Below are 27,976 nucleotides of genomic sequence, written 5' to 3' on the forward strand. Positions count from 1 at the left end.
CAAAAAGACAAATCAAGAACATTATTACTCTGACATTTTCATTATAGACCAGTATGTCAGAATATACCACTTAACCCTGAGACTGTTCCCCCTCCCATTAAACAACAATGACAATAAACATTTATAAAAGCACAGTCTGCTTCTTTTATGCCTTTTGAATCTCTCATCACAGCAAAGAGGAAAGAACTAAGATAAAGAGGACAACGCAAGAGGGGAGATATTTAAGATAACTGAAATTCTTGTGGTTTTCTGGATAGTGAAGAATTACTCAATAAAAAGGAAGAAAGGCTATAATTTCATCGGAAAGAACTCAAAGGCAAGTTCATAAACTCTGGCCTGGTTTTTTAAAGCACAGAATAATTCCTTAAAAAAATATATCTCTTACTTCTACAAGCAAGAGGCACAGAAGTTCCCTAAAATCCATTATTTCCAGTTATCTGAGGATAATTTTTGTCCTTTTGGCCATTTAGTCATTTATCTTTGAAATAGCTCTGTCACATCGCACTCCCCGTTCCATTGAGAATCTTCAGCATAATTCACACACATACAGAGGCACACGCACATGAGCACCCGCAAATACAGTTGTTGAGTTTTCATGTTTTAAGGGCATTTCCCATAGACAATGATTTTATACAGTGAAGACTGCATTATTCAATCCTCTTGATTTTATTTTTAAAATATTTAATTCTGTATGATTTATGACCCAATATTCTGATGGGGACCAAAAAATGTCCCCACAAGGCCAAACATTACTGGTATGACTATTCTTGTGGGGACATTTGAAAGGGGAGACAGTTTGCCTACATACTCCTACACGTAGATATGCATGCGGCCTGGTAGAAAGATCATAGAACCATAATATAAGAGAAACATTCATTCTGTTTATGAAATGTGTCCATTGAGAGCTGAAGGTCAACAACGTATTTCAAAGGAGACTTGAAGAAAACAGCCATTTACACCGAAATTGATGGAAGTTCTGTCTATGCCGCGTGGAATTCAATCTTATCTCCTCTTAGAAAGTTGAAGGGTGTCATTCGTCGCTCAATCACTGATCTTGAACTTGGTCAATCAGATCAAAGCAAAATATCAATTATCATACCGAGCGCTCCAAGGAAGAATCTCTTTTTAGTCAACTTTCCTAGTTTACTTTAACTTTTGGTTAAGTTCTCCTCTATACAATGGTAAATATTGATTGTAAATAATTAGAAAAATAATCTTACAGATGTTGATTATTGGGCATTGTGTGACTGGATATAAATTAAAGCCATAATATTTTCATGTTCTTTCATAATGCTGTAAATTCATATGAACAATATAATCTATTAGAATTGGCTTAGAACAAAACACTATTTTTGTCATAAATTAATTTAAAAGTAAAATGATTTAAAACAATATTACATACTTTTAAAGTGAGAAACAATATTACGATTATAAATACGTTAATGCCAAGAAAAAGCATTTAACTGGTTCATTGAAAACTACAGTTTAGTCAGATCATGTTCGTCAAGTCAGTTGACTGCAGTGTGTTGAGGATGTCTTATCTTAGCTCACTGAGACACGATATGTTGAGATACATGTGATGGTTTTTCCAATCTACTGTTAATCTTTTCTGAGCCGTGTACTCACCAGAAGCGTTCTTTAGATAACCGTTTGAGTCCACCGATGTGTACTTGACATACGGGCCAGGCTGGTTCACACCGAAGGGCTGTAGGATGGATAGAAAAGATTAACAACAAATACACAGACAATCAAACTATTAGAAATTACAATTATAGTAATTGATCCTTTTCACAAGCCTGTTATCATGCGTTAAATGCTCATCATAATCTTAAATCCTTGAAAGTTTTTAATATTTAGATTTTTTAAGCGTATAAACATTTATATGTATTCATGTACAGTTGAAGTCAGAATTATTAGCCCCCTGATTTATTAGGTTATTAGTTTATTTTTTTCCCCTATTTCTGTTTAATGGAGAGAATATTTATTCAACACATTTCTAAAAATAATAGTTTTAATAACTCATTTCTAATCACTGATTTATTTTATCTTTGCCATGATGACAGTAAATAATACTTTACTAGATATTTTTCAATTTCAGACACTTCTATACAGCATAAAGTGACATTTTAAGACTTAACTAGGTTAATTAGGTTAACTAGGCAGGAAAGGGTAATTAGGCAAGTTATTGTATAATCATGGTTTGTTCTGTAGACTATTGAAAAATATATAGCTTAAAGGGGCTAATAATTTTTAAACTTAAAATGGTTTTGAAAATTTTTTTTATTCTAGACGAAATAAAACAAATAAGACTTTTTCCAGAAGAAAAAAATATTATCAGAAATACTGTGAAAATGTCCTTGCTCTGTTAAACATCATTTGGGAAATATTTAAAAAAGAAAGAAAAAAAAATAATAATCAAATGGGGGCTAATAATTCTGACTTCAACTGTATGCTGTATATAATTTTTGCTTCAAATCACAAAAAACGAATTACCACTTACGCGAGGTGTTTCTAATGCAGCGTCTCTAGGGCTGAGAGTACATTTGATTTTATTCTTTCCTCTGGCTATCATTTTCAGTCTCACACATTTTTTCCTTTTTCAGAAAGACTTGACAACACCATCGTAAAATGCAAATAAGATTGTAAAAAAAAAATTGTTTAGGTATAAGAACAAAGGAATTTCTTTTTTGCATTCTCCCATACACTGCGCTCTAAGTTTTCCCAACTGACAACTTCCGCTTCTGAGAAACCTGGAAATGTGAAAAGGGTCTATAAAACTAACTTTAAAAAGCAAAACAACAAAAAAGAAAATAAGTATTTCAGGTGTGATCACATTAGGAAAAAGGAGCTTAATTTCAAACAAAGCAGCCTTTTGTTGGTCAAAGAGATTTTATATAATCAAAACCATAATACTAAATCATTTTTTGTAACTTAAAAATAATGTTAATTGAAGTAAAATATACAATATATGTAGAAATATACTTTATGCTTGTTGTCAAGGAACTATTTCTGTCTGTTTAACATGGCGTACTAAAACATTTAAACACACAAACATTTGTATAACGGTACAGTACTAATAATATACTATCATAATTAAATTAAAACATAAAAATATAAAAACTAATTTTAACAAATCTTGCATCTCTATGGTAAAACAGTTTGTGTTTGTAATGTGAGGGCACTGACAACAGAGATGAGAATCCAAATGCAGGACTATTATGAGAATGGTCAGGCAAGCAATGGTCAAAACAGGGGCAAACAGATGCATGCAGGGAATCCAGAATCGTGGTCAACAAGTAGGCGAATGGTCAGTACAGGTAGCAAAAACGTAAACAAACAGAACAAAGCAAGGGTCAAACATAGCAAGGCTCGGGAAACGCATCATAATGTTCACAATACAGTTAAAATAAACTCAGCAACTGGTGTCTGTGTCTGTGCTGCTTTTTAAGGCCATGTAATCAGTTCTGAACAGCTTCAGTTATGTGTGTTAGCAATCAGTGGAAAACTGGAACAGGTGTTAGTGTGTGGTGCATGACTAAATTTGTAGTCCATATGGTGACAGTTTTGTAGTCCTGAGTGAAATTGAATTATCCCCAGCAATCTACAAGGTGTTTTAGTTAAAAGAATATATTAAAATAGTCTAAATAAATTGGGAAAAAAACATACAATACAGTATCAAGCAACATAATGAGCTGTTTTGTATACATAAAAATAGCTACAAGCCAAATGACTACCGAAGCTATCACAGTCACCAAATAAATCAATAATACAAACAAAGACAGATCCAAGAATAATAGTGCAAAAATAATAGTGCAAGTAAGTCCAAAACAGAGTTTATAAATGAGCAAACGCCATAGCTGAAACATGAGCCGATAACATCCTGAAGACAGCTGAAACTAGGTAAACAGCCAAGGTAAGCCAGAGAAAAGTCAACGGGAGTTCTGACAAGACACAGAGTTAGCATGAACAAACAATAATGAAAAGACAACGAAACAAAGTACCGTCAATCAGATATAGCTGTGGTAATTAGCCACAGCTGAGGCGGCTGATCAGAACAGCTGATCGGCGTTAAGCAATTAAACCACGTGATCACAACAACACCAACACGCAACAACAAATGCACTTGCAGGTAAGCAAAACATAACCATGTGACAACAACACAGACAATACCAGAAAGTGCGCACAAACCCACAACCGTGACAGAAACCAGGCAAATAAAATTAATGTAAAAAAAAGCATTCCTTCCTCTCAATAACAGTAAACAAACAAACAAGCAAATATACAACAAAAATTTCGACATATCGGCTTATTCAACTACACACACCTCACGAATTTAACAGCTCCCAAAACCTTTTTGTCATATTTAAAAATGACAGGGAGCTTGTGAGCTGCTCGGCTCATAAGTTCCTCTCACACCATACGAGCCATGACCATGCAAGCATCAATGATTTCCATGCGATTTCTCCTGATGAGAAACAAAAACTCCATACAAGCTCATAAGACAAAAAAATAAAAAAATAAATAAAAATAAATAAAAATAAATAAGATGCTGAGTTAATGCAACAGTCCTCAAGAGAGGTGATTCAACCACATATTTGGTCATATGAACAGGATCTTTCATGGAAAACCTCATCGCAAAAGCCTGGGAAATTGTAAATGTAATTTTGTTTTCTGGCAGACAACCTGTCCGCTGGAGCTCTTCTGACCTCTGATTTTGGCCTGATGATGACTATGATGACCTTGACTGCTTGTATGCAAGTATATGTGTGTGTGTTTTCAGCTCGCGTCCACACAGATCACCACAGGTTACACAGGCCCAGCTCCAGCCTCCTACAAACACTGAGACACACGAGAGATGTCCATCAACATCCGGCAGTAATGCGGGGCCAGCGCTGGCTCATTGCCGGGGAGATGGGGCAGACCCACTACATGCCAGCTTCTCAATTATGGATACTTTTCTCTGTGCAGACAATGACCCTGGGAACTGAAAACCAACAGCATGCCAGGAACAAGTGGGCATAAATTTTTAAACAGATGTAGTTGTGGGGCATGATTATGGGCGGGGAGGGTGGAATGATTCCCTTGTTGTAAATTATGCTCCACCGTAGATGATGAATCCAGCCAATGGACAATGTTGACAGGAAGTGAGACAATCCTGGAGCACAAGCTCTCCATCACCTGGTGCCAAACTGACAGAAATGAGGGAAAGGATGACCTGGCAGCATCAGATACAGATGAAAAACGTCCAGGCAAACACACAACAATAAGGGCAAAGAACACGGCCAGGAAATTTGACGTCAGTGAGACTTAACAGTTATTTGGACCTGACGACCTTCTCTATTGCCAGAATTCATCACAGAGTTCACCTTTATTATGCCATTTTCATATTTGGTTTACTAACTATGGAAGCACATTAATTCTCCCTGCAATGGCAACTCTTAAAAAGATTGGGGTTGGTAAGATTTTAAAAATGTTTTCAAAATAACCATCCTATGTTCGAGGTTACGTGGTGATGTTATCGTGAAATCATATACTGTACACTCACCGGCCACTTTATTAGGTACACCTGTCCATTTCTTTCCAAGTGCTCGTTAAGGCAAATTTTTAGCAACAGAATGCATTTAGGCATGTAGAAATGGTCAAGATCATCTGCTGAAGGTCAAACCGACCATCAGAATGGGGAAGAAAGGGGATTTAAGTGACTTTAAATGTGACATGGTTGTTGTTGCCAGACGGACTTGTCTAAGTATTTCAGAAACTGCTGATCTACTGGGATTTTCACGTACAGTACAACCATCTCTAATGTTTTTACAGGGAATGGGCCGAAAAAGAGAAAATATCCAGTGAGCGGCAGTTCTGTGGGTGCAAATGCCTTGATGATGCCAGAGGTCAGAGGAGAAGGGCCAGACTGGTTCCAACTGATAGAAAGGCAACAGTAACTCAAATAACCACTTGTTACAACCGAGGTCTGCAGAGAGCATCTCTGAACGTCGAACCTTGAGGCAGTTTGGCTACAGCAGCAGAAGACCACACCAGGTGCCACTTCTGTCTGCTAAGAACAGGAAACTGAGGCTACAATTTGCACAGACTCACAAAAATTGTTTAAAAATTACTTCAAGCAGGATAACGCACCATGTCATAAAGCGTGAATCCTCTCAGACGGGTTTCTTGAACATGACAATGAGTTCACTGCACTCAAATGATCTCCATTCACCATATCTCAATCCAATAGAGCACCTTTGGGATGTGGTGGAACGGGAGATTCGCATCATGGATGTGCAGCCGACAAATCTGCAGCAACTGCGTGATGCTATCGTGTCAATGTGAACCAAAATCTCAGAGGAATATTTTCAGTACCTTGTTGAATCTATGGACTAGGGCAGCAAAAGGGGGGCCAACCCAGTACAAGTAAGGTGACCCTAATAAAGTGACTGCAGCCGGTGAGTGTAAATACAATAAATATTATGAATTTTCAGCATTAATTACTCTAGTCTCATGCCACATAATCTTTCATCATTCTAATATGTTGATTGTAATGATATACGTTTTAAAAATACAAACAATATTTTTGTAGTAAGTGAAATATTAAGTAAAAGTTTTGATATTACATTATAAATGTATTTTACATGTAATCATTTTAGTTCATCCTTGCTCAATAATACAAAGTATTTTTATTTCTAAAAAATATTACTGATCCTAAATGCAACTATAAATCTTGTAAGAGTGGCTCTCAATTTTTGTAATTTTTGTAAATTTGTAATAACCTAAACATTGCCAACATCCTAAATCTGCCTCTTAAAGACATAACAGTTATATGCAGTGAAGCACACAGAGAATCTACTGTTATCAGGAAAATCTTCAAAAGGAAAGCTTAATCACACAGAAAGACGCAATCTGACCCAGACATGACTGCCAAACACATCAGAAGCCAATTACAAAAAATATAATAATAAACAAAAAAATAACCTCAATTAAACTCTTCAGATTGACTGAAGCATAGCAAACAGCTTGAAAGCTTTGGACTACATCAAGCATGCAAGGACAGGTGGATAACCCATGATCTTCCGGAAGAAACAACCAAAAAGCAAAGTTTTGACTGAGCATGCCAGAGAACACAAAGAAACAGGGAAACAATGTAAACGTGGGAAGATGAAGCATCAGAGGAAACAAAGTGATGCCTAAGACAGCAGAGAGGCAAGAGGCAGCTAAAAGGAGATAAATGGATACGTCATAAGTACTGGATGGGGAATAACAAACACCTCAGTGAGCAACTGTAACTGTGGACCAAAATTTTCAAAGAGACTTTGAACAAACAACTCCAAAAGAACTCAATAAGACTTGCTCCAAAATACAGCAAAAACTATTTATGTGGGCTGCATTGCCTCAATTACTGTTTAAAATTAGCCAGTGGTTTAAAGAACATTATGATGACTTTAGGGTGTTGCTCATGCTTCCAAATTCCTCAGATCTCAAACCAATTGAGCATCTTTGGGAGCTGCTAGACCAACAAGTTTGGCAGCTCCATCTCACAACCTACACAACTTGAAGAATTTGCTGCCAGATACCAGATCTTGATGCAATTTACCAGAGTAAAGTGGGTAAAAAGCCGACAAGTGACAAGCAAAATATTATAATGATGTTCATTGTTGTCAGCACAGGCTCATTGGAAGTGTTTATGAAACGTAAAATACCTTATTCTGGGTGCGTTTTATGCACGTTTCAGATGGCAAATCGACTAGAGGGTGTTGTATACATTTTACGAATAAATTAAATACATTGCTTTGGGAATGTTTAGTTGCACATTTCAGATGCACATCTTTATGTACAAGATTACCTAGACCAGTTAACCACTGACCTAAACCAAACCAATAGTTTTCAAAAACAAATGTAAGTAAAATATGCACTGCAACCTTGATTTTTACATTGCTTTTATGTCTTTTGTGGAGCCATGCTTCACTCGACTTGAACCTAAGTGCTCTTCATCACAAGAACAACACATACAAAGTGAGCTACCTGACCATGCCAGTAAAGTTGTCTATATGGGGATAGATAAGTGAGGCAAATGTATTTCGTTACAAATCACATCGTTGAGTTGTTTTGTGGTTTTTTTTGGTGTTGTGCAAAGAACTGCACAAAAAATCCTTTATTAGTTGATAAGATGTCCATGTAAATATCATTAGTGTGAAAAGAAACTGAAGTTTTTAGCATCATATTATATTTTTTCATTCATTTGTTATAGAAACTGCAGTCAGTCGGCGCCAGTGGCGTAGTGGAAAGTGCACCGACACATGCACTCCGGTGTTCATGGTGACTCGAGTTTGATTCCCGCCTCGAGGTCCTATGCCGATCCTTCCCCTCTCTCTGCTCCCCACGCTTTCCTGTCAATTCTCTCTACTGTCCAGTCAGATAAAGGTGAAAACCCCTAAAAAAATATATATATATATATATATATATATATATATATATATATATATATATATATATATATATATATATATATATATATATATATATAAAAGAAACTGCAGTTAAATGTATGTTTAAGTATTTTTTTTTGCTGTTTCATATTGGTATTTTCAATAAAAGGCTCTTATTGAATTAGATATAAATCAGTACATGATCTTATGCATCAAGTAAATAGTTCAAAATATTCTGGCAGTAGCTGAGATAAAGTTAAGATAACAAATTGCCTAATTGCCAAGGTGAGACAAAGTTTTAGGGAAACCTGTTTGGAAATAGTCATTATTCTTGTAAACGTACACACCGCACCATTAAAGTTGTGATAAAACACACATCCGCAGATCTTTCTAAATATATTCTGACGTACACCTGAATGTACATCAAAAAACAGTTGGGAAATTATAGTTCACCACTGACTAGGCTTCATAGTTCATACATAATATAATTTATAATTGACCAGGTATCTTGGTTTTCCAGTGGTGAAAAAACATGTAACAAACATTCACGGCTTGTATTATTTTTAATGAAGAGATTGTACAAAATGAAATAAAATGCAGAGTGGGGATTTGGTTCAATGAATTGGTTTTTGTATTCTGAGATACTCAGAGACAGATAAATGTAATTTTGCTTGGCAAGTTTAAACAGACTAAATGACATGGAGAAATCCTGAATACATAATCAAAAAGGAGGTATTTTCACCGGAAGGTCCAATTATGGGGCAAACTTTTAATTTAATGCTGACTTCAAGGACATCTTACAGTATGTGATTTACACTAGCTGCATGCAGACAAGATGTGCAGCACACGCAACACTGAAAAAATAGGGCAAATGCAAATAGCTATCATCCAGAACATATGAATTCATTTGAACTACATGCAACTAACATCCCTGTTTCAGCATCTGAATAATAATTCACTTGTACTCAGCGTCAGACTGCATAACACGTATGTCAGAGGTCCAGCAGCAATGAGCAAGGACTGAGGCCCATCTTAAAGAGCTTTTATTTAATCATAGAGCCCTCTGCTATTCACTGGCCTCAGGGCAAACTGTCTGCACTCTGCATTTCACTGAGTAGCTGAGCACATGCGACGTGATCTGTGTGTTTGTGCGTGTCTAAAGAAGAGGATGAACGGCTGGGCAGAAAATGTATTATCTGTTCATTATGAAGGATGACAGTTAACGAAGGGGTCTCTGAGAGTGTGTGTCGCTCCAGTATTAACAGAGTGATGAATTGCTCTGGGACCCTGCCAAATGCACAGTGCTGCTCCAAAACACACACACACACCTTTCACTAACATCTCTTCCGGCTTAATAAACTCTTTAGCCGTGTCTGAAACTGCTCTGTATTCTCCAAATTGTTTACTATCTAGAGATTTAGCCATTGTGCTGTTCAAATTAGGACCGATTTAATTTCTGATGTTCACTTTTATACCTGTAATGCAGTCCGAGTACAGTGTCGACCAAGAAACTCACTTACACTCATTTTCATTCAGTTCTTGACCTTCTGCGTTCTCTATGCTTGATTTAGTATTTACTGAAAACAGCAACTGCGTGAAGTCATTTGACATGCGGCTACAGCAGATCTTCTAGACATCTCCAGATAATGGACAAAAGTGAAAGTGAGTATAGAAATACACAATAGGTGGCTGGAGAGAGTGAAGTGTGTACTGATAGAAGAGCAAAGGCCAGACACAAATAAAAGCAAACAAAATACTAAAGTGCTCACAGACAAAAGAAGAGAATGTAAAAGTGAGACAGAAAAAAAAGGTGAGAACATAAAAGCTCGTCTTGTCGTCAGAATGAAGACAGCTATCCGACACGCTTGTCCCTGATCTTAACAGCTAGTCAACAATGACAGACTGGCAAAGATAACGTGACAGACATTCAAAACCAGCTTTCTATAGCATGTTCATAAGACATACCAACATGTAGTGTAGTGGTTGAATAATATTCATTCATTCATTCATTTTCTTTTCGGCTTTAGTCCCTTTATTAATCAGTGGTCACCACAGAGGAGTGAACTGCCAACTTATCCAGCATGTGTTTTATGCAGCGGATGCCCTTTCAGCTGCAGCGCATCACTGGGAAAGTCAAATAATAAACTGAAGATTATTCGCCCAATATTTTTAAAAAAAGTATAGGCATTGGCTGAAGGTTTCACATCTGACTGATTAGTGTGTAAAGTCAGAGCAAAAATGTTCTACTATTAATTATATATACACTTACCAGCTAGGGTCACCATACTAGTACCAGGTTGGACCCCCTTTTGCCTTTGAGGCATAGATTCAACAAGGAACAGGAAATATTCCTCAGAGATTTTGGTCCATTTTGACATGATAGCATCACGCAGTTGCTGCAGATTTGTCGGCTGCACATCCATGATGCAAATCTCCTGTTCCAACACATCACAAAGGTGCTCTATTGGATTGATATTTGGTGACTGTGGAGACCATTTGAGTACAGTGAACTCATTGTCATGTTCAAGAAACCCTTCTGAGATGATTCACGCTTTATGACATGGCGCGTTATCCTGCTTGAAGTAACCATCAGAAGATGGGTACACTGTGGTCATAAATGGATGGACATGGTCAGCAACAATACTCAGGTAGGCTGTGGCGTTGACACGATGCTCAATTGGTACTAATGGGCCAAAGTGTGCCAGGAAAATATCCACCACACCATTACACCACCACCAGCAGCCTGAACCATTGATAGGATGGATCCATGCTTTCATATTGTTGATGCCAAATTCTGACCCTACAATCTTAATGTCGCAGCAGTAATCAGGACTTGTCAGACCAGGCAACGTTTTTTCTTCTATTTTCCAAGTTTGGTGAGCCTGTGCGAATTGTAGCCTCAGTTTCCTGTTCTTAGCTGACAGGAGTGGCACCCGATGTGGTCTTTTGCTGCTGTAGCCCATCCGCCTCAAGGTTGGACGTGTTGTGCATCAGAGATGCTTTTCTGCAGACCTCGATTGTAATGAGTGGTTATTTGAGTTACTGTTGCCCTTCTATCAGCATTCTCCTCTGACCTCTGGCATCAACAAGGCATTTACACTCACAGAACTGCCGCTCACTGGATACTTTCTCTTTTCAGACCATTCTAGGGATGGTTGTGTGTGAAAATCCCACCAGACCAGCAGTTTCTGAAATACTTAGCCCATCAGCAACCAACAACCATGCTACGTTCAAAGTCACTTAAATTCTCTTTCTTCCCCATTCTGATGCCTGGTTTGAACTGCAGCAGATCGTCTTGACCATGTCTACCTGCCTAAATGCATTGAGTTGCTGCCATGTAATTGGCTGATTAGAAAATTTGCGCTAACAAGCATTTAACAAATTTTAATCTGTATTTATATCATGTTTAATTTTTTTTTACTTGTCTCTTTTATTTTCTGTTTATGTAAAGCACTTTGAATTGCGAATGTGTATGAAATGTGCCATATAAATAAATTTGCCTTGTCTTGCCTAATGAGCAGTTGGAAAGGTGTAAAGTGGCCGTTGTGTAGATATACAATGCATTTATATATATATATATATATATATATATATATATATATATATATATATATATATATATCTTACATTTAAAATATTTTGTTATTATTTAATTTTTAAATATTCTGAACAAGTCTCTCACATTTCTTATGATCAGCGTTGTAAACAAGCCAGCGCTTAATATTTTGTGAAACTTGGATTGAATTTTCTAATGAATAGAAAGTTAAAAGGAATAATATTTGTTAGAAACAGAAATCTTTTGTAATTTTTTGAAGTATCTTTACAATCACCCAAAAACATTACACACTCACTTTCTAAGGGTGTGCTGACACTTGTAGTTCAGTTTTCTTGTTTGTTTGGTCTGGACTTGTCTGGTGTGCAACAAGGTTCAGATGACACTGTTTACACTACCTCTGATAAAACCCACCAACAAAGCAATCGCACCAGAGTTCATTTTAATCAAACCAAACATACCAAAAAATCCACACTGGCCAAAAATCATCAAGGTTTGGCCAAGCAAAAAAAAAAAAAAGATTAAACAAACATGCAATATGCAGGGGACGTGGGTAATGGGGGTATTTTGAATGATGTGCATATGAACTGTTCTCAAACAGACTGCATATGGGTCTTTTCAGCAGATTTCATCACTAACTGTTCTTTTTTAGCTGTAAACGCTGTTTTAGGAACTGAAAAGCTGTTTCTCGCAACGCACAGACAACTTTATCAAACTCATTCAGATCATTTTGTTATCAGTTTAAACTAGTTAAACATGTTTAAAACAACATATACTGTAAAGTTGCTTAAATCAGAAAGAATTATGCTTTTCATGTGTTTTTAACAGATTTGATCACTAGGTGTTCTTTGCTGCTTTTGGACTGAAAACGCTGTTTTTCACCATGTTTTAATAAATGCAATTCGGTGCCACAACTTGCGATAAAATGTATCTTTACTATGTTAAAAGGAGTCTTTGTCCTAATTATCTGCGATGGCAACATGCAAAATTTCTATTTTAGAAATGCTTTCTATTTTCGTGACCTCGCAGCAGAACAACAGCACATACTACTAAGACAATGTTCACCTCAGAAACAGATTATTTGCTTATTCAGTGCTAAATGCATTTATTGCTATACTACAGAAAGCAGTAGTCAATAGTTCACCTCAGATCTTGAAAATTTTAGAGTTCTAAACATAGGTTTCTATCAGGGTACGCACACCGGCGCTGCAAATCGGCGACTGTCCGCGGTGCCCAGCCACGACTCAGGACACTATTCACATTTCTGCCGCGCCACAGAGTGCCATCTGAATAGTTTCATTTTAAATAACATCCGTCTGGTGTGTGATACTTTTAACTGTCATGTGCGTGCGGTGTCGCGGTTCAGAGCGGCGCATCCGTTGTGTGACGCCCTTAAGAAGCATCAAGGGGTGCATCAAAGGCACACATAAGTACGCGTTGTGTCACACCATCTCTAAATGTTTATCTCTAAACAGCTTTGAGGGATACGGACACCGTCAGCGATTTCAGGCATTTGTTCTTTTTGCTTATAAAAGGCAAAGCGCGCAGTGTGGTGCATGCGGTGAGCGACTCCCTTCATCAACACGCATGATCGCATTCATCTAATTTGCTTAAACTAAGCATTCTAAAGTGTGGCTATATTTTACAATCAAGGATTCTGACACCAACATGCAGCATATGCTTTACATAAGTTGCGTGTAAGGGGTGAAAAACATCAAACTTATGAAATTTGAGGGCTCATCAACTTAAAGGTGAGGAATGGACTTTGACAGCTTGTGACATCATCTGGCACTTTTCATGAGTACGTTTACATGGACACTATACTCTGATTTCAATATGATTAAGACAATGTCTGATCAAGAATCTACCACGTAAACAGTGATTTTTGATTATCTTAAAGGACCACAGACACAAACTGCGGAGGAAACATTTATAGGCTGGTGATGCAATGACGTGCTATAACATGTAACTGGGAATCATGAATGTATCATTCAAAAGCCAACTCATGTAAACACCTGAATCATATTATTGTCTTATTCAGATTAAAGCAAATCATTAGATCACTGATGTCTATGTAAAAGTAGTCACAAGCCCCAAACCCAGAAAAAGGTGTTCCCTGATTTTGATGACCTTTCCACAGGTTAGTAGTAAGCTAATGTAATGTTAATAGCCAAATGCAAATCTTGCATTCATGCTAACAAACAAATGATCAAAAGAAATATATTCATGCAATTCAAATATATAAAATATGAATTGATGTTTACTTTAAACTTATTATAAATATATATTTATTTTGTGGCTAAAAAGTATCGGTTCAGGCATCGTTTTGGCATCGGTACCATTTTAAAAGTATTAATTTAGCACAGGTATCGAAATAACCCCAAACGATACCCAACCCTAGTTAGGACACAGTTTTAGGGCCTGAAACTCTGCTTAACGCAATGCAGAATGACAACTTGATCAAACTAATTCAGATTACTCTGTTTTCAGTGCAAACTAGTGAAACATGTTGAAAACTACATATAATGTTAAAAGAATGATGATTTTCATGTGTTTTCAGCAGATTTCATCACCAACTCTTCTTGGTTGTCCTGAATAAGTGAGAGAAGGAGGAAAAAACAGGTCAAAACTCACCTTGACTTTTTCTGGACAGTCATTGGAGCACAGGCCACTGAGCACTGCAGAGAGAAAATGATAAAAACAAAGAAAGAAAATCACAACATTGTCTCACACATATGGCCCTCAGATAAGACAAGCTGATTACAGCATCCATATCAAATCCACCTCAAAACACTCTGTTAAAACAAAAGGAAGAAGTACATTCTAATATCACACAGTATATCAGAAACTCCTGCTCCCAAACTCATCTTCAGCCAGCAATTATGCCTAGGGAAAATGAACTGGGCAAAACGCACACTAAATTTCCCCTAATGGTGTGCAATAAGAGCCAGACTCTCTGCTTCTCTTGAGACCAGAACTGAACGTGTGTTAGAGAACAGCGCATATGAAAGAGAAAGTAAAAAATCATTAATTGCTCATTAGCGGCACACAAAGAACCATCTGTGTACTTGTGCATCTGTCTTTATCTAAACGCAGCATTAGATTTTTAAACTGCCAGTGACAAGGCAGCACTATTTAAAGACACAGTAAATTAGAAAGTTCAGGATGGCAGAACACCAGCATAAATTAGATCAAGAAAAAAAAGGAAAGGACAGAAAAAAGGTCTGTGATGGAAAAACAAATGATGAAAATGTTTCAATCACTCCTTGTCTGCTGGAAATTTCCAGAATTTCTTATTTGGTCTGGCAGACACTTGTTCTGCATGAGTTATTAGGATTGTGAAATCAAATATGTGGCTTTGGTTTTTGAAAGCAAATGTACTGAGGGGTGAAGACGAGGCGTGACATGAAGTCTGAAATAATTTTTCATTCATGCCCAGTCTAACAGTTTTTGTGTGTGCTTGAAAGACGAGAACAGACAGATGAAGAGCATCTTTTAAAGTTCTCCTTGAATGAATATTACTGACAGCCCATTCGTAATGTTTTATGGACAGCATTTTGTATGGCCTTCTCGTTTAGTAAATAGGTAATGAAGGAATTTATGTAATAGGAAATAGTATAATTCAGATGGTTTAAAATGTGAAAAATCACTGTAAATCATTCATTAAAAACAATAAACAGCATTTAAAAATGAAGATGATATTCTGGGTAACACTTTACAAGAAGATTGAATTAGTTAATGTTAGTTAATGCATTAGTTAACATGAATTAACAGTGAACCACATCTGTCAAGCATTACTTTAATCTTTGTTAATGTTAACTAAAGATATTAATGTGTTATCAAATGCATTAGTTAACATGAACTAATGGTAAACAACGACTTCAGCGTTAAATATTATTTTTAACTTAATAACGTAATTTCTTTACATTAACAGCCTAATTCATTTTTTGTACATTTTACATATACTGTATATTATGTATTATACATTTTATTATTAAATTTTATTTTATATATTTTACATATACTGCATTTTAAATATAGTGCTCAGCATTATTAAGTAGACCCCATTTTGAAAATGAATATTTTTCTACATTTCTCAGTGAATATATTCAATGTATTTTAGTGCATTTAAACAAAACCGATTTATTAAACAGAAATATTTAATAAAACAATATTTTAGTCACCAAACATGTTTAGTACAAAAAATTCAAGCAAAATTGTGAAAAAAAAAATTACAATCTACAAAATTTTAACCAAATTCTTCCATTTTTTTGCTTCTCTTGATTTTTCCTCTTTTTAAAATTTGCATTTAATATTTTTCTATAACATATAATTTTGGGTGTACTAGTTTTTGGACCGTTATTGTAAGTTATTTTGTTCAGATTTGGCTTAAGTACTGACTAATCTAATGTATATGCACAAATATAATATATTATAACTTCCTATAAATAATATGAATTTTAAAGATAGATTTGTGAGGGGTGTACTTATATATGCTGAGCACTGTATACACTAATGCATTTGTTCATGGATTTGATGACATGACCTAACAATGGACAACACATTTATTCAGCAATACTAAATCTGTTATGTAAACTCAATATATATTTTTCTCAATTCATTCTTATTCATTTTTTATTTACAAAGCACATTTAAAAAAACTCACCAAAGTTGCTCTACAAATTATAATAAACACATAAAATTGTAAATTACTGTAGCAAACATACTAAACTCTTACAGAGGAAATAAATACAAAAAAATTAAGAACACACTAAAGTGGTATGTCTTGAATTTGAGTTTAAAAAAACAATGAAGAGACACTTTGAACTGAGACTGAAAAGTTGTTCTAAAGTTTAATTAAGCTCGTTCTTAAGCTTTAATCTCAATCATAAAAACAGACAGCATTCCAAAACTGCCAGATCTAAGTGACCTAAATTGAGTTTAATAAGAGTATCAGAAAGATATGCTGGTGCAAGGCCGTGTAAAGCTTTAAAAACAAACAAAAACAAAAAGATTTTAAATTCTATGCGTCATTTAACTGGAAGCCAATGCAGAGGTTAAGATGGGAGAGATATGATCAAATTTTCAACTTCCTGCACTGAAAAAAACAATGTCTTCAAAACTATTACACTAACAATTGATTTGTGGTAAATTTCAACAAAAAAGTTATTTAATATTCTTCAACTTAACTTTTTTTTGTTTAAATACAGCCCATATATATTGCTTACAACCACTTGATGTAAAAAATTAGTACATCCAAGGAATCGTCTTTGAATTTTTTTTTTCAGTGTGTCAGAAATCTTGCAGCAGCATTTTGTACCATTTGAAGTCATCCAAACGATGATTGATTAGTTCCAGAGTGAATTTAAGTAATCGTGGTGGGAAGTAATAAATGTGTGGAGGATAACTGATTTAAAGTTTTTAAAAGAAAGGGCAGGTTTGACTTTGGCATGGCGTCGTAGATGATAAAAACAGGTTTTAATAACAGCATTTATTTGTTTTATTGGTTATATTAACGTCAACTAACATATTAGTTGATGCATTATTTAACACAAACAAAAAATAAAACAAATGTTAGTAACATAATAGATAATGTTGGAGTAGCGTACACTACAACAACACTCCTACACCCCTCAAAATGCTTTCTTAATGATAAATCATGCTATTAAACAATTAACAACAATGAGCCAACCATTTTCTGTCTCTCTAAAAAACTCTAGCACTCTTACTCTAGCACTAAACTGTCTGAGCACAAACAAGTTCTTTTGCACTAGCAGTTCTTATGTGTATTACCTCTTCTTGTTGAATCGCTGAATGCCTCCTGATTTGGACAAAAGCATCTGCTAAATGACTAAATGTAGATGCAAAAATAACATCAGCTTCAACTTGCATATTATTCTTGTTTGTTAACAATTTACTTAATTGATGTTAACTAATGCATTAACTAACATTAACTACTGAAATACAACAATATTTTTACATTTTGTTCCTATTTTCTATTATGTTCAGCAAAAAAGTTGATCAAGTTTCTTGATCAATTCTGAATTCTTTAAAAGAGGAATATTAGGCTTTTTTTACACAGTTTCAACTTCCTTTAGTGTGCAATGTTGCTGTTGGAGCATGAAAAAGATCTGCGCAGTTTTTAAATCCTCTTTTAAGGGGTAACTCTCTATATCAGTAAGCACTGTTTCTGAAATTCCTCAAATGCCTCGATTTTAGTCATGAGGTTTCTTCTAAGAAGTCACACTATCACAAATTTAAATGACTCCCTCACACACACCAAAGGAGCGAGTGTTGAGTTGCATTAACAGAGCTTTGTTGGGGTTGAGGCTTTGAAGAGATGCAGCTTCCCAGACCTATTATACTCATTTATATGAGATTTCTATTCCAAATGTTTACATTCACAGACATAACCAACATTATGTGTACTACTGTGTGTTCTGTTCGTCATCTTGACATAACCTTGTCTATATTAACAGCTGATGTTGAAAAGAACTTAGTTTAATACTATCTTCACATGCTGTTTGACAGCTAGCTTTATGTGTGCTTTCAGGAGAAAACTGGTTTCAGGACAAAGACTTTTTTTTCTCGCCAAAAAGGGGGTCTCATTTGCATTTAAAGAGATAACAACGAAAATGAGCTTTTGATTCCACTACAAAAATGGCATTTAAAATGATGGTGTAATAAATAAACAATTTTTGAGCTATAATATTTCATAGACACGTTTTGGCAAAACCTGAGACTTATATTACACTTTATATTGTATAAAAAACATGACATATAGTGCTAGCTGTAGTGAGTTACTATCCAGCATGCTAAGGTTAGACAAGCTGCCATACATAACACTATGTACAGTCAAGCCCGAAATTATAAAATTAAATAAAAATACCCTTGGGGTATGAATAATTTCAGGCTTGACTGTATGTTATGATACATTTAACACAGTGTTTCCCAACCCTATTCCTGAAGGCACACCAACATCAAACACACCTGAATCAACTCATCAGAACATCAGAAGAGACTCCAAAACCTGAAATGAATGGGTCAGATAAGAGACATCTAAATATGTACTGTTGGTGTGCCTTCAGGAACATGGTTGGGAAACACTGATATAACATACCAAACTTATAGAAAAATGACAAAACATTTAAAAATACATATTTTTTTCTTCTGACCATTTTATTAATGACTTGGCATCGTCTGTATTAAAGAAAAAAATAATCACACCTTTTTTATACAAAGGTGTTCAGAAGGTATTCAGTTCCGTCATCACGCTTGAAATGTCAAGGTGATAGAGCTTTTTCAGTAGCAGCTCCAAGACTTTGGAACGATCTTCCAATCTCCTTAAGAACATCTCCTACTTTGGAGTCATTTCTGAGGTCACTGAAAATGTACAGCACTTTTATGTACAGCACTTTGGTACCCATTGTGGTTGGTTGAAAGTGCTCTAGAAATAAATTGAGTTGAGTTCATGGTTTCCGCTACATTCATTCTTCCATGGCGGGGCGCCACACCAAAATTCATCCCGCCACGGCTACATTACAGCTTCTCATTCAAAACATTTAGTCGTTTTTTTAATAGCAGGTTATAATCGCACCAAAACTTATTAAAAGGTATGTGAATATAACAGCGCAAACTTTTCTGTAACTGTAGTAGTGCTGTGTGTTATTTGTTTAAACCTTTAAGATGATGTGCTGACTGACTGTTGAGGCCAGCAAACACGACATAGCTTTCAGTGATGATGAACACAGTTTCCATAATTATACTTTATAGATAAAGGTCTATGGGTCTGCATACAATGACTTTATCTTGCTGGAGTTTAAGGTCGTTTCACTTTACTTCAGGATGTATTAATGCCATTCTGTAGGTCTATTGGAAACATTCATAAATATTCTTAGCAAATCTAATGAATGTTGGAGACATACTCGTCACATAAATGAACTAAATCACACTTCAGCATCATTTATTCGAGCGTGCACAAGAAAATCTGCACTTGAGCAGTGCATATTTGAGGGGGCGCAAGTAGTTTTGTGCACGAACAGAGGAAATCGTTGCACAAGCAAAAAAAAAAAAGCATGCTCGTATTACATGCGATCTCAACTTATACTGCGCTCACGACATTTGTCATTGAAATAATGCCAGAAGTAGTTGGTAGATCTGTGTAAAAGGTCTGCCACCACAGCTAGAAAAAAACCTATAGAGGAAACACGCCAGCCTAATTACCGTGTTCCACAACTACTGATGAACTTTGTTTTCTCCCAGTGGACTTGAGTAGGTGAGGTAAAGGGAGGAAGCAGGCAGACGATAAAAACACTCTGAGACAAGGGAAGGGGAACTCAAAAATACTTGAACTCAAAACAGGTTTGTTTTGCTTTACTACTTACAGCTACATTAATCTACATAGTACATATCTTTATATTAAGACACACATCACATTTAGAAACAATAACTATTTGTATCCAAAAGCATAATCTTTTAAAAGTTAGGCCCAATCCCAATTGTACCCCTTACCCCTTCCCCTTACCCAATTCTCTTTAGCTTGAATGTGTAGGGCTAAGAGGAAGGGCATAGATGAATATGGCCACGGTGTAAATACACAGTACAGTTACGTTCTTACTGCCACATTATATCGTTATGATAACATAATATTGTTGCCTTCAGTGATTTCCTGAAGATAAATACCAAAAATAACGCAACTAGAAAAACTACAGCTGTTGCTGACCTCATATGAAGTAAGAGATCACGATCACATATGATGACACCTGTGTGCAGGTGTAGTGGTTTCCCAATTCTTATGGGTAAATATTTTGAAGCCCTCCCCTTCACACTCTGTTTCAAGGGCAAAGGGGAAGGGGTAGGGGTACAAAATAGAATGGGATTGGATCTTATAGTCAAGTTATTATTTTTTAAACAATACAAGTGATAGTTAAAAGAGCGAAACTGAGTGAATATCGGAAAAAACATTAAGTAACTACTAAATAATTAATTAGTGTTTGAATGATGAAAATTATTACTATTAAAATAAAATACTATTAAAAAACACAGTCTTTGAAGAGTGGTATACCATAGTTTCTTGTGCCAACAAAGTTTTAGGCATCAAGTAAAACGGTAATGCTAATGAATAGCCTTCTCCAAAGGTATCTCCAGACCTCCTTGTGGCAGATATCCTGGCTGCCTGAAGTTGTCAGAGACGTTTTAAATCTCTCAGGCTACTGTTTGTGATTGCGTGGCTAATATTGAACACCAGTTTGAACATACAAACTGACATGCGGATAAGAAAAGATGCACGCATAGAGGAAATGTCTCTATCAATGACAAGTTACCAGCAGGGCTTGTGCACTGAGCTGAAGCATGATATGCACGGCCATGACATGCCCCCACTGTGTCCGCGTGTGTGTGTGTGCCGACACACTGTGCCCACCTAAGAATACAGCATAAATCTATTAAAACACAGGAGGTTTAGCACTGAATGCATCTAAACATTTATGATGTGCTTAAGCCCAATGAAATGCCATTCTGTAAACTCGTTGCATGAATAATACGCTTGTTTACTGCCAGGGCTTAGTCTGAGCCTTCATTTAAAGATAAGACCCGACATCCCTCTCTATTCCTCCCGCAGGCTCCATTAGGAGATCCTGGAAACCTTTCTAATACAAAGAAATTAAAATAATCATTCCGCGATACTGCTGTCATCCGACATCACCGATAAACTGAGGGGAAATACAGAGCAGCAAAGCGGACAGTGGAAAAACAATTCAATAAAAAACTTGTGAAGGCTCATTCATCATGATGACATCTTGATACGTTTATAAGGTTATGTGAACAATTTTCCCAACTGAATGTCCTATCGTGGAACATATGACGCAATTCTGTTTGAACGGCTTTAAAGGAGTATTTCACCATCCGCTTGTTCCAAACCTGTGACTTTCCTCTGTAGGACACAAAAGAAGATATTTTGAAGAATGTTGGTATACAAATAAGTCACTCTTGACTTTCATAGCAGTAAAAAAAACTACGGAAGTCAACTGTGACCATCAACTGGAAGTGGAAGTCGATGAAAAACAATCATTCTGAAAGTGAACTACTCCTTTAAATGTGTTTTTGCTTGTCCCGACACAAGGAACAGACTCAGTTTGTTGTTCCCAGGACACTGCTGAATGAATCTGCCAGGGGTTCACCGCAGCAATGGGAAAGCGTGATGTGATGGCTGTGAAATTGGACATGAGGCCTGCTGTTCTGTTCCACGCTGGTAAACCAGATGCCACCGATGCTCTAAGTGACTGTGTCTCATGTCATTCATAACAGCTGCCCCACACAGACGCTCACCCATCATTACACCATCACTACTTCATAAAGCTGGAATAATACCTGTCACTCTTAATCTAGTCTCTAAAAGTGGTGACCAGGTGGTTTCGAAGTTGTGAGATCACAGCCCGGAGTCGTGAGATTATGTCCATTATGATACAATAACCCAGCAGCAGTGCAGGCGGCTTCACGGCAGCTCTCAGCCTCGGCTAAGGTCAGTCAGTGATTACTGTAACAAGCAGCACTCAAAGTCTATTATCACAAAATCATTCAGACTAAAATAAAAGTAAAATAAATAAACAAAATGAAAAATTATTCTCAAGACGACATGCTGAGACAATTAAACCTCTTTTTCACCAATTTGAGAGAGCATTGACTATTTTTACATGCACTTTAAAAATTCTGCTTTATTCAATCTAATTTCGGGTAAAATACAGACAAACCTGTTGTTGGGATTTTTTAAAATTAAAATAATAAACCAAATTTAAGTCAACATTTGGTTTTGTCCTTATTTTATCCAATTTGCATTGAAATCACTTTGAAATCGCATTTTTAAAAAAAGTGCGCAGGTATTATGCAATTGAATGTGATTTGAAAAAAATAATAACAGAATTTTTGGGTAAACTAATCATTTAAGCCTAGTCTCAGACTAAAATTTAAGATTTTATTTTAAAATGTATCTTAGAAATTAAGTTTATGCTGTTTCAGCTGAAATAAATTATTGGTGCCTTTGTTTGTCTCAAAACGGATGCCATTAATGTTTTTTCTAATGCATTCATTCATTCATTCATTTTCTTTTCGGCTCAGTCCCTTCATTAATCTAGGGTCGACACAGCAGAATGAATCACCAACTTATCCAACATATGTTTTATGCAGCGGATGCCCTTACAGCCGCAACCAATCACTGGGAAACACCCATACACACTCATCCACACACATACAGTACACCATGGGCAAGTTAGCCTACCAAATTCAACTGTACTGCATGTCTCTGGACTTGTGTGGGAAACCAGAGCACCTGGAGGAAACCCACGCGAACACGGGGAGAACATGCAAACTGCGCACAGATATGCCAACTGACCTTCTTGCTGTGAGGTGAGAGCGCCACCCACTGCAACACTGTGCTGCCCTTTTCTAATGCACAAAAAATTACTTAAATATCCTAATTGACCAGGGATCAACAATAAGGACTGAGGCCTGGGGCCAGCGTGTGAGACGCTCGGAACAGTAGACAGTATCATTACTGGCCTGAATACTACCTTGTCAATAAAGTTTAATTTGACTGTGAATGTTTGACAATTGCGTACAAATACTATCTTGGGGTGCTTTCACACCTAGACAACCTTTCTAGCATGGTTCACTTTGGCTTGGATCCACGGTAAATCAATCCGTCTGAGAGCACCTGAATGAGGTGGTCTCGGCTCGACTGAAATGAACTGGAGCGGATCGATTGTAGCAAGAAAGCAAAACGATCCAAGGAATAACGAACCAGGCTATATCACAGTGTATAATGGTTGTGTATAGCCATATATACGGCTATATGAAGAGAGAATTCCTACAGGTAAATGTGCGTTTCATGTCGAATACGAAAGTGAAAGCATGTTGAAATATTACAGAGAGCTGGTTATCCGTTGACAGAAATTACAATCATTTTTTATTTTATTTTAATCTTATAATATTTTGTATTAGGCCTACGGTTTTGTTCATTTCTGCACTGACACCTCGAAAGAAATATCAACATTGATCTGCTTTATGATCTAACTGCAGGCTCGTTTCATCTGTTATTTCTCTCTATACTTTTAGCCTGTAATGCATAATTCTAGCCAACGTTAGATTGATTAAATAGATTAATTAATTCAATAGATCGATTTTTATAAAACTTGACAACTGAAATGAGGCTGTGTATGAGAAAGTCTTACCACTCTGATTTATATTTGGTGACAATGTCTGCGGGTGTCAAAATTAAAGTGCACATCTTCCCTTTTAAATTTATTTATTTATTTATTTCAAATTTAGTTGTGAAATTTTTTTAATTGTCATTTGTACTTAAATAAAAAGTCAATCTGAATAAAAGTGTATGTATACAATTATTTTTGGCTTTTGACACATTATTTAAAATATGTGACTAAGAATAGCTATTAACTTGGGGCCAGTGAAAATTTTAGCAGGGCATGTAAAAATCTAAACCACTGGCCTGACCGGGCCAGTAGACAAAACACTTAGCATTGAACCCTTTTGACCTTAGTTCTGTCTATGAAACCAGACCTTGTTTATAAAAATACTGTAAGTCACCCATATGCCAAACCTAGTATGTCATACTGTCTCTCCCCAATAATTTATTGTCTCAATTTACCATCTCTTTACCATAATGGTCTAAATGTTAATAAAAAAACAACTCTAAAGTAACAAAAAATCACAGATAATTAAAAAAATTGTTATATGAAATAATATTCAGTCTAAAAAAGTGACAGAAAAAGGCCTCCCTCCATGAATTCCCATGTACAGTTAGCAACGTGTAAGGCTTGCTTTCAAGAGTGACAGATTGCAGAAGTGAGGAAGGAGCGAGCACTGGCTTAAACAAAGCACGCAGATGTTCCTCATTGCGGCTCATCTGCATTCTAATAAATGAACAGGAATGCAATCAGCTGCCATAGTTCTCCATCTCTGCCTATAGTCAACACACACCACACACACTACAGCGCAGTCTGTGTGCGTTTAGAGCGTGCAATCACAGGAAATTACAGCACCTGGCCTCTCCCCTCCTCTCTTGTACTCTCCTGATACCCGTTGCCTGCTCGTTCGGACTTCTTTTTCTCTCCATTGAGTTGCAGCGCAGAGGGGATTTATAAATATGTGCATTTGCGCATTCCTGACACAGAAGATAAAAAGGGGCAAGTGGATGTTTTACACATGGCAAAAGATAAAAGGGCTGTAGATACTGGGATGTAAATGTAGAATGGGGGAAACAACTGTAAGTCTTCAACATATAACATGCCTGTGATAAGACTCTGGTTCTTTTGATGTTCTGCTTTAGATTTATGTTAAAACACACATGGCCTTGAGGACTTGGCAGCACAAAAATGGAAATAAATTGTTTATTTACTTCTCTGAAGATGGAATAACTGAAGGCTTCCCCGGCAATATGTAAACCGCTGGGTATAGAGAGAGGAAAAGGTAATTGCATTAGGACACGGCTTACATTCCCACAATCCCTCTAGAGGACAATAAATAAGGCAAGTTGATGAAATGCACTGGTGTACAGTTACCTAGTCACTCAGTGGTTGGTGGATTGGGAGTGTTTGTTGATTGTATAGATGTAAACAGGGGAGTACATAATTGGTGTGAAAAATTCACACCAGATATGGCACTGGAGAAACGATTGTGTGTGCCAGACTTATGTTTACAATAAATCAGATTTAATTAATTTGGATGTGATTAAAATAGTGGACACAACTTTGCCATGCTTTTGGCTTGGAGGAAGAAGGTAAAATCAAGTAAAGTTCGAGTCTTCCTGAAAAGGGTGGTCTGGTGCATGGTTCACATGAACTTAGGTTTAGTTCACTTCTGATATGAACACAATCGCACCAAATCATGGACCTGAATGGCTATTAATCACGTATTGGGGCAAAGAGCGTTTTTATGTGTTTAAGAGCGTATATGTTATATCCAAACACACGTCCTGTTCTTACACCCCATATGGTGATGCATACATCTCCAAAACCCGACAGGTGAACAAATATAAACTTGTTTTAATTAAAACAGATATAAATATGCATATAATAAATAATACTGCTAAAAATATTAACATTATACAAATGCAAATTGTCACGAAACTGAAACTGAAAAAAGCCCCCCAACATGAAGAAGGCATGGAGGCAGTAGTTTCTATGTAGAAAATAATAATTTTTGTCATTAATCCTTTATTTTTTTCATATGTAAAGATGTGTTCTTGTACATCCTGTGTGAGCAATGTGTAAGTGTTTTGGACCTGCATAGGCGCATAACTAACGCGCTCTGCACTGGACTTTAGACCAGCTTTCAGTTGGTCAATGGTGCAGACTATTTCAGTTCCTCAAAACAGCAACACGCCAACAATGCCCCTTAACACACCTCCTTTTTAGACCAGAACACCCATGAGTCCACAAAGTTGCGCAAATTGATTTGCTATCTAAACAATGTGGTGCAAAATGTGAAGATTAGGGTTGTGCTGGTCTGAAAATAGCAACAAATCGTGCCAAACACTGCCTTACTGCACCGGGTGTATGGTAAGGCCCTTCGTGTGGTAAATGTGATAAATACACACATTTTCTAGCTAATTTTCCCATTGATGTATGGAATACAAGAAAGGACACAAGGACACAAGAAATCGCTGCAACTGATTCAGCGTGAGTAAACAGACCAAATGAACACATTCTAGTTTTTGCAAATCCATTTGAAACAATTATATCAATAGAGTCTGGATACCAATACACTGATAACTTGCCATTTTAACAAGACTTTATTAACTTACTTACTTACTCCCAGGGCCGGTTATATCGAAGTTGATATTTAACCGCACCATGTTGGTGTTTCGTAACATCAAATTTTTATGAGGTGAGTTGTTAGCCCAAAGGTTAACCCCCAACTTAAAGGAGCAGGACATACACAAATACACTACAGACAATTTATCTTACCCATTTCACCTATAGCCTGTGTCTTTGGAGTTGTGGGGGAAACCGGAGCACCCGGAGGAAACCCATCCGAACACAGGAAGAACATACAAAATCCACACAGAAATGCCAAATGGCCCAGTCGGGACTCGAACCAGCGACCTTCTTGCTGTGAAGTGACATCGCTACCCATTGCGCCACGGTGGCATGAGTATTTCATTAGTTATGTCGGTTATAAATCATTAAAATTTGTATTGATAAGTTATATCTGTATTTTTAGAAGACAACTTACAGCTCATATATTTTACTAATTAATTTACAAATTTGGTAATTGTACCACTTGTAATTTTGCTGCATAAAATGAAAATTAACAACCATTTGCTTTAAGAATATATAATAATATTTACTTCTGCCTGATTTCAAAACATTTGCTCTGTCTGGATGTGCTTAAATTCACATTAAGCACACTGTCTGTAGAATATCCTGCATGCACACTTTACTGGGCAAAATTGGGATAAGGGGCAAGAACCTAGCCATGGTGATCGGTTTATGCTCCAAGTCATTTACTTCCTTACCTTTATAAAGGAAAACAGGTTAATGCATTACATTGTTGGCTTATTAAGGCAATATTGGCTTATTATATAATAACAAATATTGTAAATGCACTCAGTAATTCACAAAAGCAAAGCGTTCACTGTAATTATCACAAGTTTTCATTATAAACAGATTCAAAGGGCATAATTATTAAAATATTGTCAGGGGCAATGGTGTTCCTGTACAAACCTGTTTTTTTTTTTCACTGTTGGGTCCACAGTTTGTTCTCTCATTAATACAGAAGACAACTTCTATATTTTAGGCTATAGAATGGCAGTTACTAACACATATCTTTAGTTTGGAGCTGACTGTCTGAAGAAAAGCACTTCTCAGAGTAATATAATGTGCACGAACATATGGACTGTTATGGATTCAGCTGTGATTTATGTGACATTCAAACTCTAGCTTAGTGCTTTTAAATACAGCACTATTTCTGCTGTTTATATTGCTGGTTGCTT

General features: G+C 36.4%; 1 protein-coding gene across 1 annotated transcript in view; it reads right to left on the reverse strand.

The window, feature by feature from the left end:
* Positions 1 to 27,976, reverse strand: part of itfg1 (integrin alpha FG-GAP repeat containing 1) — a 221,087-nt gene that overhangs the window by 38,246 nt on the left and 154,865 nt on the right. The window contains exons 13-14 of the mRNA XM_056461971.1: positions 14,605 to 14,648; positions 1,627 to 1,705 (exon numbers count right to left, since the gene is read on the reverse strand). Coding sequence (XP_056317946.1) covers positions 1,627 to 1,705; positions 14,605 to 14,648 — 123 coding nt within the window. The remainder of the gene's footprint in view (positions 1 to 1,626; positions 1,706 to 14,604; positions 14,649 to 27,976) is intronic.

Source organism: Danio aesculapii, chromosome 7, assembly GCF_903798145.1.
Source record: "Danio aesculapii chromosome 7, fDanAes4.1, whole genome shotgun sequence".
Lineage (NCBI taxonomy): Eukaryota > Metazoa > Chordata > Actinopteri > Cypriniformes > Danionidae > Danio > Danio aesculapii.